The 19,559-nt window shown below is 37.6% G+C and overlaps 1 protein-coding gene across 2 annotated transcripts in view; it reads right to left on the bottom strand.

The window, feature by feature from the left end:
• Window positions 1-17,454, bottom strand: part of LOC142344097 (uncharacterized) — a 337,135-nt gene extending 319,681 nt beyond the window's left edge. For both annotated transcript variants that reach the window (XM_075395583.1, XM_075395584.1), the window contains exon 1: window positions 17,242-17,454. In XM_075395583.1, coding sequence (XP_075251698.1) covers window positions 17,242-17,420 — 179 coding nt within the window. In that variant the 5' untranslated portion in view covers window positions 17,421-17,454. The remainder of the gene's footprint in view (window positions 1-17,241) is intronic.
• Window positions 17,455-19,559: the final 2,105 nt, after the last annotated feature.

Genomic DNA, 19,559 nt, shown 5'->3' with positions numbered 1-19,559 from the left:
CAGGAGGCCATAACGTGCCAAACCGGTCAATAAATGGCGATTTAATAGGTCTCGCACAATTATCCCTATATTTTTTTCCAAACAAATTATGAGCGGTTAGTGCGCCTTTCATTAAGGTATTCACAAACAGCTACTTAAAAGTATTCACAAAGGTAATCAATGCCTTTTAACCATTAGTAGTAAGTAAATACTGTCTCAAGAGAGGGGGGGGGGGTTATCCTACGATACTTAAACATGGGATAATAGGGGGTTATCCTAGACGGAAAGGGATTAAGGGGATTAGGCGGCCTTGAAACTCATTTTTCCGCCATGACAACTCTAGCGACAGTTGATTTGAAAGCTATTCACGAAATTTACAAGGAATTGAAAAAGGATTATTTTCAATACGGTGAAAGGTTTCTTTACTTCTTGGCAACATGTCAGTACTTGGATCCTGATCTTGATTTGGATATTGCGATGAAAATGAGACCCTATGGTGGACTGATTGGTATTGATAATTCGTCTCTGGACAAGTATTTCAAGTCTTACAAAATTTTGAGGTTGCATGCTATACTTCACGACGCTTCAGGTTTTGTCTTTGAATATAGTGAAAAAGGGCCGGGCTATTCGTATGTCCTACCGTGTCCAGTGACAAACGAGTATCTTGGTCACGTGACAGGACTTGCCTTCTGTCTATATGTAAAGACTTTTAAAAGCAATTTATTCAGTTTGCTGGAATGTTGAAATCAAGACCAGTTGTTCTTGATTTTGAAGGCTTTCGACATAAAAAGTCTGGTTTTATTATCAAAGAACTAGCTGTTTCGACAGAAAATTATTGCGATACTGTGTCATTTTTACCCCCAATTTCATTCAACATACTGTCTTCGAGTGAGAGACGATCATACAGTTGGGTGTCAAAATATCTCCATGGTTTGAATTGGGAGAGTGGAGATTATCCATATTGTTATTTGCAACAAATTTTTGATAGCATAGCACTTCGATTTCCCTTGGCAACTTTTTATGCGAAGGAAACAGAAAAAACAGAAACTATTCAGAAAATTCTCAAAAAGGACGTTATCAATTTAGAGATTTTATTATGTCCAAAAATTGAAAATTTGAAATTTTTTCACGAGACACCAATTTGTACTTTACATATTTTAAGCTGTCCTAAGCGGCAAAGAAATCAACACTGTGCAAGAAAAAAAACTACACTTTTTTACCTGTGGCTAACGAATGAATCGACGGTCCGAGAAAGCAGCATCGTCTCTACTTCAAGTGAACTTGTCCCCAAATTTGGTGGTTTACAGTTGTATAGCGGATGAAAATCAATTACCAGCTACATTTGTCAAAGAGGAAAAAGTTGACAGTCGTGCTCAAACTGTACTGAGGAAAGAGCAAATTGTCTGTACTGGAGCTGAAATAGAAGCCTTCAAGAAATACCTTTCACTTTTGGAGTACTTTCAATTGTTCCATGTCTTTGGAAGAGAAAATGCGAAAGCTGAAACTAACCCCTTTACCTATGCCCAAGCGTGCAGAACCAGCTCTGATGTCACTGAACGATAAGAGCCTTCCAGCTGAAATAAGACGAAGAATTGAAAAGAACAACGTACAGTCAATTGTTTTCAGAGAAAAAACTGACAGAGTAAATGCGAACTACACCATTACTTTTATCAATGATAATCAAAACTCACAATTTGTGTCTTATGAAATTTATATAATGAAATAACCAAATTTACCTCTTTTTTTTAAAAAAAAAACTTATTTTGAAATGAATAAAGCAGAGGATCAGTTAGATACAGGCGGGGCAATAACTGACTTAGTGTTTGATGATAATCACCATGAAAGACGATCATGGAGGTTTTGTAATTCAAAGATACCACGATCAGAAGTTGTTTATTTTACACAAGTTTTTATTATAATTTTTCTCATAATAGTTTCTCTGGTAAAACTTGTGTTTTTCCAGCTTGAATGTGAAGAGTCTACATTTTGGTTTTCTCTTCTTTCTTGTACAGTTGGATACGCTCTTCCCAACCCAAAATTATGAATAAAATCATTTGAACAACTGACCGGTTGTTTATGGCTGTTTGCGGTCCGTCATGTTGTGGAAAAACAGAGCTTATTTTCAGAATGTTACTCGAAAACACTTTTTCTCCAAAGTTCCTCTCGATTTTTTATTTCTACCAACATGAACAACCCAAATTTAAGTCACTAGAGGCAAAATTAAACATACAGTTTACCAAATTTTCAAGCTTCGATCTGATATCGGAGCTCGAAAACTGTCTGCCGGTGTTTGACGATTCATGTGAAGAGATTTTTAATGACAAAGAGTTTTCGAAATTGGCTACAGCAGGACGTCACAAAAACATTAGTGTAATTTACGTAAAACACAATTTATTTCAACAAAGTAAATGGTCACGAACTATTGATCTTAATACAACACACCTCATTTTATTTAAATCACCCCGTGACATTCAACAGATTGGTTTAATTGGTCGACAGCTTAATAACACGCAATTTTTGAAAGATAGCTACGAGCTAGCAACCAAACAACCCTTTGGTCATTTACTGATCGATCTGGATCCAAAAACATCGGACGTTTTACGTTACTGCTCCAATACTGTTCCACCAGGACCATCCGTTTTTTACCTTCCCCCAGCTAAAGCTGTTGTAACCAATTTGAGTAATGAGAGAGAAAGAGCTTTGTATGCTGCGGCGAATGTTAGAGACATCGGACATGAAGTCAAAAGAACTAATCAAGTCGGCACCAAATAGTTTTATTAACTTTCTTTGCGAGTGTTTGCTTAATGTTGTCAACGGTAACGTTCCCGTCAAGAAGACATTAATACAAGGTCATGAAAATTCATTTAAAAAACTTTTATCTAAACAAACAAGTTTAAAAAATAAAAGGCAGATTTTTGCTAAAAACACGGTTCTTTTGAAAGGTATTGCTCTCTCGTGTTACCTTCATCTGAGGAAGTGATAATGTATACTGAAGAATTTATCTTAATTCCCAAAAGAATGTTCATGTCAACACAACCGGCAAAAAGTGAAATTTTTGACAATCCTGTCTACAAACAGAAAGCCACGCAATTGTCTCTCATTCAAAGAAACATGTTACAAAATCCGGAAAAAAGTGAAAAAGAGGATGGAGCAGTCCAGACAGAACCCAGCATAAATGTTGAAACAGATCATGAGCAAAAAGAGGAGCCGATGAGTGATGACAGTGAAATTGAACCTATTGTCAAAAAAAGTACAACTACAACGTTTCAGTCAATAATGAGAGATTTGGGAGTGATGGAGAAAAATAAAATCGGAAGAGCAGAAATCATTCTCAACAAGATATTAGAATCCCCGACAATATCCATTGAAGATCCAGGTGGTATCATTCATATTGATAACCAACCACTTGGCTTAAAAGCGTCAACTTTTTTGTATAACACACAGCAGTCAACAAAGAAAATTGACATTCAAAAATATTCTCGAGCATTATTAGCTCTCGATCTTCCACCTCATTTAGTTTCGAATACTTATGCCAAACAGATCTTGGAAGCATCCGAAAACGGAGAAGAAATTTTTGCAAGCCCACGAGGACAATCAGGAAGCGGTTATCAAGTTACCAACCAAAGAAAAACGGGCAGAAGAAAAAAGACGGCAGAAGGAGAGATCAAACAGCAAAAATGGTCTTACTTCTGAGAAAAAAACGTTGGACCAACTGTATTTGAAGGGACCTGCATCGTTTGGACGCCCAAAGCGATTAAAAACCCAAAGCAAATTATCATTTGGTAAAGTTAAGACATACTTAGAAACCAAGTCATCTTTTACAAAATATCGCCCAATTCGTTTACGATTTCCCAGACTTAAAGTAATAGTAAAAGACATAAATGAAATTTGGTCCGTTGACTTGGCTTATGTGGAGAAACTAGCAAAATACAACAGAAGTGTTAAATATTTATTGGTTGCGGTCGACTGTCTTTCCAGATACCTTCGTGTGGAGCCCTTAAAAACAAAGTATGCAACGGAAACTGCCTCGGCCTTTAAAAAAATGATAAGAAACAAGCAACCACAAAAAGTGTGGGTTGATGATGGTACAGAGTTTCTTGGAGCCTTCAAAACCTTATGCAACAAACGAGGAATTCATTTATACAGCACTTTTAGTGAAAAAAAGTCTGCATTCGCAGAGCGGAACATTCGGTCACTAAAAAACATTATCTACAAGTACCTTGAAGAAAAGTGGACATACTCCTACATAGATAAACTGGATCAATTTGTGAAAACAATTAATTCACGAGTCAACCGAGTAACCATACTTGCTCCAAATAAAGTCACTAAAAAGGATGTTCCACGACTTGTCTCGTTGAGCGCTCAAACAATCAAGTTTCAGAGACCCAAATTTTACGTTGGAGATTTTGTTAGAATTGTCAAAAAAGACGAAGCCTTCAGGAAAGGGTATAAACAATCTTTCATCGACGAAGTTTTTGAAGTAGAAAGCATAGCAACATACAATCCGCCAACGTATTCACTTATTGATGCAAACGGTGAAAAAATTGATGGTAAATTTTATCAACCAGAGTTACAGCTTGTTCGTGTAGAAAAAAATGAGTGAAAACCGTTTCACCGATGAATTCACTGTGCATGTTATTTCATCTGCTTCAATGGAAATTTTTGACTCTAACACTCTCAGTTCATTTCGAAACTTTTTCAATGATGAAATTCAACTCGCTGGTGACTGGAGAGTAGCTCTCAGTGAGATCATTTTCCCCACAAAAATTGAGCATATTGTAAATGGAGACATGGTAGTATATAGCTTAAAAGGGTACGAAGACAGCCAGAAAAGGGCTACCGAAGCCAATGTGATCTCTCGTCCGTATAACGGTGAAAAATTGTCTATCATGACAGGAACTTATAACTCAGTAGTTGACATACTAACTACTATCAAACGAACTGTTGGACTACCAAACTTTTCATTCAGAGAGATCAAGAAAACTGGAAAATTTGAAATTTTGATGGGGAAAAATGAAGGAATTACTTTTCCCAGTAAAGAAATTCCCAGCATTATTGGTTTTTCGGGCATTCCAGATGGCAGTGGAGTACACATAGGGTACAAAATGAAAAGCGCAACATCAAACAGACTAATGAAGAGTGATGAAACGGCAGCATACTATGGAGAATTTCCCGTTGATCTTGGCTCGGGAAAACACTTAATTTTTATATATACGAAAATTATTGAGTACCAGTACGTCGGTGATACAAAAGCCCCCTTGCTTCGAGTCATTGATTCAAAACAACGTCTGAAAAACGGTAGTGTCTGCGAGCTTGAACCAACTCATCGAATTGTTTTTTCCAATTTAGATTACAAAAAACTCTTATCAAACACCATACAATCAATATCGATTGAGCTTCGCACAGAAACGGGAGAATTGGTTCCCTTTTCGGGAACCGGTAAAGTCATTTTAACCCTTCAGTTCAAAAAATTTTCCAATTAGCATGGACTCTTATTACACTAACCAAGCAACATCCTTACCACATTTCTCTGGCCACTACCGGCAAAGAGGCAGTGGTTTTGGTGCATCAGCTGCGGGAATTGGGCGGGTCGCTTTGCCCCTAGCTCGACGTTTCACTCTTCCTACTGCAAAACGTATTGGAAAAGAACTTTTAAAGCAAAGTGTTCCAGAGCTACTAGACGTTGTCAGCAGTAAAAAATCACCTAAACAAGCACTCAAAAATACAATAAGCAACACTGTTAAAAAACAAACAGGGGGAGCAAGATTTCGGCAACAAAGAAAAACGATTAGGAGTCGCTCAAAAAAATCACCAAGAAAAAGATTAACCAAACAAAAGTTGGTCATTTCAAAACAAAAAGTTCCAAAAAGAAATCGGTCTGATTTCTTTTCTCAAGTTAAATATGATCGCTAACCTGTTACCAAACGAAGCAACCCATGGCTCTTTGGATCTGTTTGAGAAGCCGGCGCTCTTGGTGACTTTCGATGGAAGTTTTTGTCAAAAATTGGGACCTGTTTATAGTCCTGATGGACCCATGTTAGAGTTCGAGGTAACTGGTGACCGTAACAACTTTATTGATTTACAAAAAAATTTTTTGGAAGTCAAATGCAAAATTGTTCAGTCTTCGGGAGCTGATCTCAAATATGACGGGGCAGCTACTGCTGACACTGCTAAAACCGATGCTCCATACTTTTGCAATAATGTGCTACATTCACTTTTCTCTGACTGCACAGTGTCAGCCAACGGGTTAAAAATCTCTAACGCAAATGGAAATTACGCACACAAGAGTTTTATAGAAACTGAGTTCTCACATAACAAAGACGCAAAGAACACTTGGTTGGCATGTCAAGGCTATTCTTACGAAGAAGATCCATCTGCAATAAAAGCAGGTGAAATTGCTCGAAGAAAAAACTCGGTCAGAGAGTCAGCAGAATGCACTTTTTATGGTAAAGTAGCGGTAGACTTTTTCACATGTGATAAACATCTGCTCAGTGGTGTAACTCTTCGTATTGCATTCAGAAGATCTATTGATGATTTTGTTGTCATTTCGGATGATGCTGCAAAACATTACAAGGTGAAAATTGTTGAAGCTAATTTGTACGTTCGCAAGATGACATTGAATGACGAGGTCATGTCTGCCATTGAAAAAACCTTGCTTACTAGCCCTGCTGCCTATCCCTACTTTGAAACTTTGACAAAGACGTTTTTGGCTTCAACTGGTCTGCATAGTTGGAAGCAAGAGGACATTTTTGCACAAGAGCCAATCGGAAGACTAGCAATTTGTCTCAATACCAACGAAGCTTTTTTGGGCAACAATATGCAAAATCCTTTTCATTTTCAAGAATTTGACTGGGAACAGATATATATTTATCGCAACGGGTTACCAGTGGCTGATAGCCCAATATCTACAACTGATAACAAACGCCTTTATTTTAATACAATATAGGATTTAGCCTATATTGACAATGGACACGGAATAAGTCTGTCAGACTATCCCAACCATTTTATAATGGTATTTGATCTGACAAGCACCCAAAAAGCTTCTCATGATTTTATACACCCGGAGCTAACAAACTGCTCCATATCTATCGAGTTGAAGTTTTCAGCAGCGTTACCGACCAACATTGAAATTTTTATTATTGGAGAAAAAGCTCGTACAATTTTTGTTGATACTGCGCGACGAGTGTCAAAAAATCATATTCTAACAAACTGATGATGGACGAAGATGATATTAATGGTTTAATTCAGAGATGTCAAAAACTAAAGCACAAATTTCGAGGTGTATTTGCAGCAGACAATTTTCCTTCAAAATTGAAATCAAATACTTTTTTAATAGTAAATGCGTCAAAATCTCAAAGTCCTGGCACGCACTGGCTCCTCATTTGTAAAAAGAACGACCATCTTCTGTTTGCTGATCCCCTTGGACGATCCTTGTCTTCTTACAAGAATATTTATCAACGACTTGCAAAAAATAATGTACAGTTTCACCAATTACTTGAAAACCAACCATTTCAAGGTCAAAACTCAGAATTGTGTGGACTCTTTTGTATTTTTATTGCTCATTTAATATTTGATGATAGACAGATTGTAAATTGTAGTGATTTTCAATTGATTCGCTTTGCTCTTCACATGATGCTCTAACAAAACTAATATTGTGAAATAAATTTTTTTTTTAAAACTGAATTCTTTCTTCATATACAAGACGAACAAATAGTAAATCAGAATCAATGTTTAGTTTTCCAAAACCACTCATAAATATATCCATAATCTGACAAAAAAGCACCAGAATGAGGACCACTCAAAATTGATTCCACTCTTTTTAAAGTTTCACTACTAAATTGATCAGTTTGAGTTTTCGAAGAAATTTTAGAACATACAAAATTGTGAATTGTTTTCTGTGGTACAATTGATGTAGATCTCGCCAATGTTTTTGAGATTCCGCTAGTGAACGCTGTAGATTTTGATAGTTTGGTTGCCGCTGTTGCCAAGGGTGGAAGTCGCTTGCGTACATTTGCTGTATCCATTTTCTCTCCAGATTTGTTATTAAAGTCAACGGCAAGCTGTAATTTTGAAAATGTATCTCCTTTAAATTCCAGACTCGTTGAGATTGAAAATAAGTGTCTGAAGGTAGTGAAGAGACAGGGAACTGCAAAAATTTTGATTGGCTTCATGGTCTCAACATCGATTGCACTCTCAATCAGAACGTGAAAATGGTTAGTTGGTAACTGACAAAATTCAGACTCAAAATGAGGACACACAGCATAGTTATTCGAAGCTGTTAAGTTTGGCTTTTCATCAGCAATTAAAAACTTGAACTGCTTTTGAAATTGTTTGAAATAGTTGGGAGATCGCTCAAACATTGCTTCCACCATCTCTATTACACTGATCAATTTTCTGCTTCTTTGCTGGGGGTGGTTTTGAATCTTGCGTTGCAGCAGCTTCACGTATTTTTTCTGCTTTTTTGACTAAATTTCCAAACTCTTCTAGAGTCAGAGAAATTCTCTGTTCAAACTCGTAATCCTCGGCCGCTTTCTTGAACAACTTTAGAAACACATATGTTCCGGTTCTCTCGTACGTTTTTAATGTTGCCCTGACCAAACGCTTTTCTGTTTGGGAAATGTCAAAATAGCAATCTCCAAACTGTGTGTCTTTTGAGGAAGTAAAAGGCATGGTAGGCAACTTGTTTTATCACTAGCTCTTAATGTAAATAACTACGAAGTTAAGAGGCGTGGCAAGTTGGGATCAAACCAGTGTCGTCATATTTTTAATTAAATCCAAGTGATTGGTAAATACAATCTCAAGTACGCCCCACGGCGTACTTGAGACTGTTCATTTTAGACTTTTATACGTATGTGACCTTAGATAATAGTTAATTAAAACCATACCTCTATTAACTACCAGAACCTACTTGCGAACAAAGACAACAAGTACATGTGTTTTGTATATAAAACAATAAATTTATCAACACAACTCCACACTTCTGTGTGAGAGAGAGTTAAACATTAATAGTGTAGGGACCCATATATATTACAAGTTGATTTAGAACAGATGTGACCCTGGATAGTATAGTGTAGAGACCACACACAATTTACATAAAACCAATACAAAACAGATGTGACCCCAAATTCTTCTGTAAAGGAACCAAAGTGCGGCTAGCCACATGCTATATACAATATATTATGCAACTAGGTGTGTCCATGCTCCAATCATTTGTTTGGTCTTAGAAAAGACGAACCTTGCGAAACACATGCAGAACCTACTTGCGAACAAAGATAACAAGTACATGTGTTTTTTATAGAAAGCAATAAATTTATCACCACAACCACACTTCTGTGTGGGAGATAGTTAACCATTAATAGTGTAGGCACCCATGTATTTTAAATACAAGTTCATTTAGAACAGATGTGACCCTAGATAGTATAGTGCAGAGACCACACACAATTTACATAAAACCAATACCAAACAGATGTGACCCCAAATTCCTCTGTAAAGGAACAACAGTGTGGCTAACCACATGTTATATACAATATATTAGGCAACTAGGTGTGATTATGCTCCAATCATTTCTTTGGTCTTAGATAAGGCGAACCTTGCGAAACACATATTGGGAAAGAATTTTGTACTTGTGTTCATTTCTTTCTTTTGCTCTTACTTAACAGTTAACTATTGAATCGAACTTGAACTTGAAAACAATGTCCGTGAAACTTCTTTTGGAGTCTGCTATCTCTTTTGAGAGAACTCTTGTTTACCAAACCGTGTTTGAAAATTTTGTCGTACTGATACAACAGAAAAGAAAAAACGATTTGTGGTACACATACCAGCATTGTTTGATACCGAAGCTATTTATTAACGCTATTGCTGCCCTACCGGAAAAAACGGAGCCGGCTGAATCCAGTGTCATTACTTCTGGAGGACACTTGCCACCAAAAACTATACCACAAATGCATTCGACTGAAGAAACTTTGCCGGAGGAAGTGAGACGTATCTTGTACAGATACGACTGCGATTGTGTGCCCTTATTCGAGAATCAACTCGGTACATATCAAGCCTACGAAAATTTGGGTGATATATGGGGTGTCAAATCATCACCATCCTCACCGGACAGTCAGCCACCGAGTGTTTCAGTCAGTGTTCCAACAACTCCTGCTGTGGATCCAAGCCCAACTTTTACTCCAACCCCAAGTCCGTCACTCTTTGAGGATTTCCAGAGGAAGAACAAGATCTCTGACAATTTTGCAAGTCAGTTTGATGTCAACATTTTATCTGGTTCAAACTTTCAGACACCACAACCCCAAACAAATTCAGCCGATGTCAAGACACCCAATTGCTCAGAAACTCCAGTAGTGTGCGCAGCACCAAAAAAACGAAAACAAGAAGACTCTCTAATGGACTTTTTTGACCTCTAACAACTTATTTAATATTGAATTGTTTTTCCTTTGCACTTTGGTGTGTTGTGTTACTATCTTTTTTGAATAGCTCGCTAATTGACACTCTTCTTTCAATGTTTTTACATAGCTAGCAGACTTTAGAATCAAAATTTTACAAAAATGGACATGTTCAAACATGTTCACAAAAACAGTACTATTTAGTGAGACAAAGTTGGGAGAAAAATTCCAAAATGGACATGTTCAAACGTGTTCGAATATATAGCAGGAAGCAAACAAGCTTCTGATTGGTTGAGAGAAAATTTGTTGAGAAAGCTATTGAAATGTAAAATTAGGTTTGAACAAAAGCTTCAAAAAATGCATAAAGTCCTTATCAAACAAAAACTTCATTTAGCAAATCGTTCTTCGTATGCTGATATAATATCAGCGCTCCTGTTGGATATACCTTCAGGTGTTAGTTAAACTAGTAAAACATCATTTTTTCAGCAAAAAGGAGGAAAAAAAGAAAGGATTTTTTATTAAAAATGAGATTTTTCCGGTTTTTTTGCTGATTAAATTTTTTTCGACGGAACGAAAACTCAAAACCTGAACGCCATTACCAACTGTTTTTTGTGGGCTACCGATATGAATAAAAAAATTGACCACATTTCTTCTAAAAAAGTTGAAAAAAAAACGAAAAAAAATTTTTTTTTGTTTTTCATGGTGACCTTTGACCCCAAAAAAGTCGGCTCCAACAGATAGTTGGGATGAAACTGACTATTGGGTTGACACTATCAGACACTGTACTACAAAAAAGCTCATAACGCTCGTCAAAATAAACTCAATCCTTCATGAGATAATTAACCATTAATTAACAGCTAATTAGCAACTAATTAGTCTAATTAGTAATTAACGAAAAAAAAATTCCCATTTTTTAAAACGGATTTGTAATCAGTGGTACATACTTGTCACTTTTGGTCATAAGGGTCAGGGTCGAAAAACGGCTCCTTCACCGATTTTCAAAACATCTGGACATTAACGTCTCATTAACATCTGGCATTAATTAGCAATTGATGTACCCGAAATAATAATGATACACCAGGTTTTTTCTAAAAAACCGATTTTGTGGGGGGTGAAGACAAAATCATCTCATAACAGCTGTCATCGAAAAATGCTTGCAACAGGGGGCTTGTCATTGGCTGTCATGTGATGACATTGATTGATCATGATTGACAGAAAGTCTAACTTTTTTCCTGATAAAGATGAGGGATTTTTTCTTGTCGGTTCCTGCGTTTTAGTGCCCGGGGAGCATTTTTGGTTATGATGACCAACATCGTCAGACGCACCCATCGGCATCTACAGTAAAAAAAATTACAAAAATCGCTTTTTTTGCAACATTAAGCGAAAAAAATTGAACATTTCATTTGCTTTTAGTAGATTTTTTAGCTGTTCAAACACCGTGACAGTAATAAAACTGTGCATGATAACCGTCCAAAGCATCCCTTGTACTTAAAATTTAACAAAGTGTACAAAAAAGCGATGTTTTTGCAATATTATTCAAAAATTCTATGGAAATCAAATCAAAACTTTCTTTTTATGTAGGCTACTGGAGTGTAATATTACATCTAACGGATTCAAACACAAATGTTTCCTCTACCCTTATGTCATTGGAGCATATTATCTATGAAAATGAAGAAAAAAGATTAAAATATTTGATTGAAAGATCATTGAAAATTCATAAAAGTTTACTTTGACTAAACCCAATTGCAATTGATATGCTTTCTTACATCACATATAACTATTAACTAAAAAGAACTACCCCTGGTTTTAAAAAAATCTTTTTATATATTGTACTAATAATTCGAAAATAACAAACAAGTTTTATCATGTCAGTGTTGTTCAGTGAGAAACGTAAAGTCAAGCGCTACTTTACGTTCAACGCAACTTGATATGTTCATAGTAGTTGACTAAAGCGGGGACGCGCTCTTATTATCCAGTCAAATTCGAAAATTTTGAAAGTTTGAATTGCGCGCGTCTTATATGAACCTCGCGTGGAATAGAAATAAATTCGCCATTTGAAGTTGAGTTACATGTTTACGAAAGTTGTCATTATCTTTGTTAACTTTTGAATCTTGAATTTTTCAACTATGGTTTTCAATTGCAAATATTGTTCGGCAACTTTTGCAAACAGAGGAAATCAATCTCGCCATGGGCATCGCTACCATCCCGACGAAGTAGGTTTACCAGTCTTTACCTGTTGTATTTGTACATTCACTTGTAGAAAACTTTCTGAACTGGAACAACACATGAGGACTTGTCATCAAAAATTTACAAATTGTTGTCGGTCCTGCTATATGGGCTTTAACGACACCAGATTATTTGCTCAGCATATGAGTTCTTTGCATTCTTTACCTGTCTTTGGCGATCAATTCCAACCAACTCAAGCGCCGGCCGAAACTGCCTTTAATGGTACCCTTCAGAGCTACCATCTGCCGCCATCACCAACCCAAGCCAACACAGACCTTGCTCAATTCATGCTCCAGCATAAACCACAAATCGATTCGCTTATAGAACAAAAACTCTCACAAGGATCACAAAAAGTTCAATTTAGTGCTCATCTTCAACTCCGAAAGCCGAGTCAGAACGAAGATCAGGAAGATGAGCTTATTGAAATTTATGCAAATTCGCTCATGACACCGGTGTATAGTCAGGGACTTAGCAGTGAGACCTTCTGGACTATGGTCGAGAGGATGATGATAGTGCTTACGACATTTGCCTCTAATGGTAGTGGTTGGGTGCTTGAGAAAGTTATCAAAATAATTGTGAACTTTGCCCGTTACCGACCTATAACTGGCTCGTCTTACATTGCGTTACCATCAAAGTTACAAAATTGCCGCGGTTTACTTAATATTCGTAACCATGAGGACGCAAATTGCTTCCTTTACTGCTATATTGCTGCATATCATATGCATAACAATATTCGCTTAGATCGACCAGGAAGGAACTACAACACAGACAAAACTTCACCCGAAACGTACAAGCAAGCCAACTTTCATCAACCAACTGGACACTTCGATATGCCCATGGGGCTAGAAGACATCAATCAGTTCGAAAATCTAAATGAAGTTCGAATCAACGTTTTTGGTTATGATGGTAGAGACTTATTTCCACTCAGAGTGTCAAAGTTTGTCTCAAACTTCACAATGGATCTTTTGCTTTTATACGAAGCAGACTGTTACCATTATGTGTTGATTACCAACTAGGTTAAGGTAGTTTGTCAACTCCGAAATACCAAATTCCGCTTTGCGTTTCATATTTGCCAGAATTGTTTCTGGTTGTGTGAAGAAGGCCTTGCAAAGCTTACCGCACATATGGAAACCTGCTGTGAAAATGCGCCGGCTGTTGTTCGATTACCAGCTCTGGGAAAAAATTTATACAAATTCAAAAACTTGGCCGCTACCTGGTTTGTTCCATTAGTCATTTACTTTGACTTCGAATCCTTCTTGTATCCAGTAGCAGGATGCACGCCCCACGGGAACAACTCATACACCAGAGTTATTGAAAAACACAAGCCCTGTGGGTTTTCACTTGCGGTAATTGATCACTACTCAACAAAACCCATCTTTTTCCACGTGGACAGCTCTGAAGATTGCATTACTAAATTTGTAAACATGTTACACACACTAGCCAAGGATATATACAAGCGCAAACGAGCTTTTCCTTTCTTCAGAGGTGACCGTAGCCAGTATCTAAAAAGTGCAGCTAGCGAATGTTGGATATGTAACGAAGCCTTTGACGATATTGATGAACAATCATCAATTGATCTGGATCACTGTCACTACAGCGGACAATTTCTTGGCTGGGCTCATGAAAAATGCAATCGAGCACGAAGGAACGTCAACTTTACCCCTGTGGTGGGTCATAATATACAAAATTATGTCCTTCATCACATTTGTTTAGCCCTCCAATCGTGTGAGCCAACGACCTCTGTAAGTGTAACTCCATCTACTGATGAAAAATACATTTCCATGAATTTTGGAGTACTCGTGGAGACCATAACCCTAGATGATGGAAAAGTGATCAAAGTTTGAAAATCTGAGGTTCATTGATTCATTCAAAATGATGAATTCGTCTCTCGAAAAGTTGGTTGACATTTTACCAAGAGATCGTTTTGGAATACTTGCTTCTGTCTTTCCTAACCTATCCTCAACAGAATTGAAGCTCCTGCAACAAAAAGGATATTACCCCTATTCATATGTTAGCGGTCGAGAAAAGTTCAGCGAAAAATCCTTACCGCCTCTTAATGAATGGCGTAACACTTTAGAAGGAAACGCAGTAACAATAACTCAAGAAAACTTGAACCACGCCAAGACGATGTGGAACACTCTGAATTGCCAAACTCTACAAGACTACCACGATGCATACCTGAAAACCGATTGCGCTCTTCTCGCATGCGTTTGTGAATTCCACAGAGAGCTCAGTTTCTCCACCTACAAACTCGATTGCATGCACTTTTACACACTGCCAAATATGGCTAAGGAAGCATCCTTGAGAATATGCAAGGCGGAGGTCGAATTGCTTACAGAACGCGAGCACCTCGATATGTTAGAAAGGAGCAGTACGTGGGGGAGTATGTTCAGTCTACGAGATGAGAAAGTTTACAGCAAATAATAAATATTTACCAGATTACGACTCTTCACAACCCTCGACATTTGGCTTCTGCGTGGACGCCAATAACCTATACGGTGGCGTCATGCAAAATGAAAAACTCCCTCAGTCAGATTTTACGCTTAACTCTGATATTACACTGGCTGAGATACTAAACTGTCCTGATGATAACCCTGTCGGTTACTTCGTGGAAGTCGACTTGCATTATCCAGCAAGTCTACACGATTACCATCAGGACTTCCCCCTCGCACCATCGAAAAATATTGTTGAGGATGACTGGCTCAGTGACTACCAAGTGAATTTGCGAGAGAGTCATAACTTACCCCCCTCAAAAGTTCCAAAACTGTTGCAGACTTTCTTCGACAAAGACCATTATGTGCTGCATTACAAGCTGTTGAAACTGTATGTTAACTTGGGATTAGTCGTGAGGAAAATGCATCGTGTGCTACAGTTTACTCAAAACAATTGGTTAACACCCTATATAACCCTGAAAAGTGAGAAGAGACAAGCGGCTTCGAATAAATTTGAGGAGAGTTTCTATAAACTAATGAACAACGCCGTTTATGGGAAAAACTGCGAATCAAAACGTCGACGGATGAAAATCGAGCTTACGAGAGACGCAAGACGAACCCTAACCATAGTAAGCAAGTTTGAGTTTGAAAAATTCAAAGTGTTTGGCGAGAACATGGCAGCTCTCTCCTCCCGCCCAAGAAAGATCTATTGGGATACACCAACTATAGTAGGGGCCACAATACTTGATCTAGCGAAATACTACATGTATCAGTTTCACTATGGAACAATGCGATCTTCATTTGACTGTCGATTACTTTATAGTGATACTGATAGCTTGCTATACCGGATCAATTGTGAAGATCTCTACCGTGAACTGAAGGAGAGCAATGTTCTTGATCAATTCGACTTCTCAAATTACCCAGAAGATCACGAACTCTACAGCGAAGAAAATAAGCGCGTCGTCTTAAAATTCAAAGACGAATTTGCTGGGGATTATATAAAAGAGTTCATATGCCTGAAGCCAAAGCTGTACAGCATTACTTCCACTAGTGAGTATTCTACGTTTAATGATTCAAGAAAAAACTAACAAAGTACCAACTAACCTTGTATGATTGTCATAATTTGACTGCTTTTTTCTGTTCATAGGTAACCGAAAAATGTCCGCCAAAGGAATAACAAGAGCAGCCCAAAATTTGCTTCGACATGCAGACTACAATAATACACTTGTGACTGGTAGTACACTGCGCGCTGAAAACACAAGGATTGTTTCGGAAAAGCATGTTCTACAAACGGTTTCAACGAATAAAATATGTCTCTCTGCTTTTGTTAATAAACGCCACATTTTGAACGAGGGAATTAAAACACTACCATTCGGCCACTATAAAATTGATCATTGCCGAGTCGAAGATTTTTCTTGGGATAGCGATGAAGTAGAGTGGGACTACGAAAATGTAGAAAATTATGCTCACCTTCTCCTAGATTCGAGTCCAAACTGGGACCATAATAATAGTTTTGTTCTACCGGATACAACAATAAGTGAAAGCCCGGAAGAATGGGAAACACCTGACCCGGGATTTGCAATGACAAGTATTATTAACGAGGACGATATTGATAGCGATGATATCGTAGATTTCGATGCTACCACCAGCTCCAGCTCTTCCTCCCCTAACCCATTCATTAATTATGAAGCTAATGAGTGCAGTGAAAGTAGTAGTAGCGATTATGAAGAAGAACCAGCATTTAAAGTTGCACGCAGACAATAAACTTATTGTACTTAACTACGTAAATTGCGCCTTTTGAATTCCTAACCGTGTAAATTTTGTGTTTATGAGTGCTAAAATACGTTTCAATAAATTGTTCACTTGCAGCTCTTATCGGAACGAAATTTAGAACAAAGTTGGCTGTTTGACCGAAAACAAGTTTGCCGCCTTGGAAATAGCCACATCTGGTAAAGAATGAAAGTTAATCCCTTTCCGTCTAGGATAACCCCCTATTATCCCATGTTTAAGTATCGTAGGATAACCCCCCTCTCTTGAGACAGTATTTACTTACTACTACCATTTAATCAGGAAAATGCGTTAATTTATCGCTATGCAAAACCTAAGATGCAACCTGGGAGCTCTTCGCAGTGAAAATTATTATTTTCACCGCTATTCACCGCAATTCTTGCATTATATTTGCGACAAAACCTCGACCCGTGGGATGCTTGATGACTCACGCTATATCGAGTTTGTTATTCTTGTTGGGTGTGTCTTTCCCGTTTTCCGTCTTCGCACTCCCCTCTCCATCATCATCAACCTCCTTCTTGTCTGTTGATGCTTTGCTTCCAGCCATCTGGCGTTTGTTCATATCCTGCTCGTCTTCTGGTTTCCGCTTCTTGGGCTGTTGAGCAGGCATGCCTGGACCCTGTCTAATGGGAGTGCGCTCATCTGGATCCTAAAAGGCATTTCCTATCTATTATTCCATTCGGCTCTCAAAGGCTCTCTGTAAATTAAACCACACTCCTTGCCCGGGTCAAGGTTCTGCCAAAAAAAAGGTAGAAAACTTTCAGTCATTGCTCAGCTAAAAATGCCTCATTAGATGGACGAGGTTACGCGTCATAAGGTAGACTACGAGACAAGACAAACAAGAAAAATTCAAATTGCAACCACAAACATTTGCGTCCAAAACTCTGTGCGTGTCTGTTTTGCGTGTCTGTTTCCGAAAAAATCACAAAACACAATAAAAGTGCCGTCAATCTCAAATAAAGAAAACCATTATCATAAATTTTTAAATAAATCAATGCTTTGTCATACCTTATTCCCCTCAGCAATTGGTCACGTACGTCTATAATATTGCTTGTGAACTTAATTCAGACTCGATAAAAGTTTGGGAAAACAATTGCGTTCAATCTTTGTGAAATTTGGTGGTGAATATTTTTTTCACTACATAAGCGGTGAAAAAAAGTTCACCGCTACCAACGGGAAGCCGAGAAGCGGTGAAAACAATAAATTAACCGCTAAAATCAATATTAATATTAAAAAAGTTCGTCACAAAAAATATTTAAACCATTTTTTAGCAGATAATTGACGTGAGATTTGCCATTTTTAGGGATTAATTTTTTTCTCAGCGCTTTCAAGGATGAAATCATAATTTTTCTCTAGAGACACTACTCCAAACGTACTCAATGTTTCGGACTTACCATACATTGGGAATCTTTTTTTTAAATTTAAATTGATTTGGGTAACTAATTGTTCCTATTAAAATCTTTAACACATATCTTTAACACATTTCTATAAAATATTATAAGCTTATACACAACTAAAAACGGATGGAAATCTAATATTTGCATGACAAGCTGCATCAAATTTTTTGAGTTCAAATTCATTTTGCAGAGAACGTAAAGAAAAATCTTTGTATGAATTGCTTACGTTGTTTTAGTGTGAGATTTCTGTCAAAAATTAATAGTCTTCAACCTGTCTGCTGGTTGCTAAAAAACAATTAACAACAAGAAAGCTCGTTGATGTGAGCTTGCATACAATTTTCCAGCACCACTTATTCACAATGTCGGCTTAATTGTCTACCAAATCAGTAAGAGACCAAAAATTTTCACTGTTTGCACACGCAGATGCAGTTTTACAGATTTCCGACAGGAAAAATTGGTAAACAGTATGTCGAGATGCTAAATTGCGAACTTGAAATTTTCCTGAAATCAAATATTCCATCAGAGCAACCTCTGGTTTTTTCGGCTCACATACTCCACAGAGACAACAAAGTGAGACACTCCAAAGATGTAAAAAATAACAAATGAAAATAGGATGACGGAGTGGTCGGTGGAAAAATTTCCATCTCTTGATCAACCTTATAAGAGATGCACTCAATTCTAAAGCAATGATGTGAGAACTCAAAAGAGCGACCCTGAGGAGAAACTCCGAGCGTTTGCGAATATGGTTCAAGACGAGAATATCAAAAATGCAACAATGTTCCTTACCGATAAAAACGGAACGAGTGTTCTTAAGCCTTCTGATTTAATAGACGGAAGAACGGTAACCGAAATTGGGAAAGAAAAGCACCGAAAGCCTCGCCATTATTTGCGGAGACATTCAAAATATCAGAACTTCCTCCTCTAGAAAAACTGAATATAACAAAGAGTACAGTTGAAAAACAACCCCGGAAACTTTTCGGTAGTGCAGGACCTCTGAATCAGACGCCAAACACTGGTTTGAAGCGTTAACTAGGTTCGGCCTCAAAAGCTCCAGATTGATAGACTTAGTGTCTCAGCTAGATAATTTGATCGCAAACGAAATCATTTCGTGGCTTAAAATCAAAGCCTTGATCTCACGTCGACTTATTGCAATAGATAAAAAGTTAGAAATCAGGCCAATCGGCATTGGTGAAACTTTGCGACGGTTACTCGGTAAAGCAGTAGCTAACTTAACTGGTGATGACTTGGCGTATGCGTTTGTATCAGAACAACTTGCGGGTGGGGTGTCATGTGGTATTGAGGGATCAATTCATGGACTTCGAGAGTTGTTTGAGAAGAAGTCCTCCAATGGT

This window comes from Convolutriloba macropyga, chromosome 8 (assembly GCF_964194025.1).
Source record: "Convolutriloba macropyga chromosome 8, txConMacr16.3, whole genome shotgun sequence".
NCBI classification, from domain to species: domain Eukaryota; kingdom Metazoa; phylum Xenacoelomorpha; order Acoela; family Convolutidae; genus Convolutriloba; species Convolutriloba macropyga.
The sequence above is the reverse complement of the archived record's forward strand: the minus strand, read 5'-3'. Positions and strand labels throughout refer to the sequence as shown.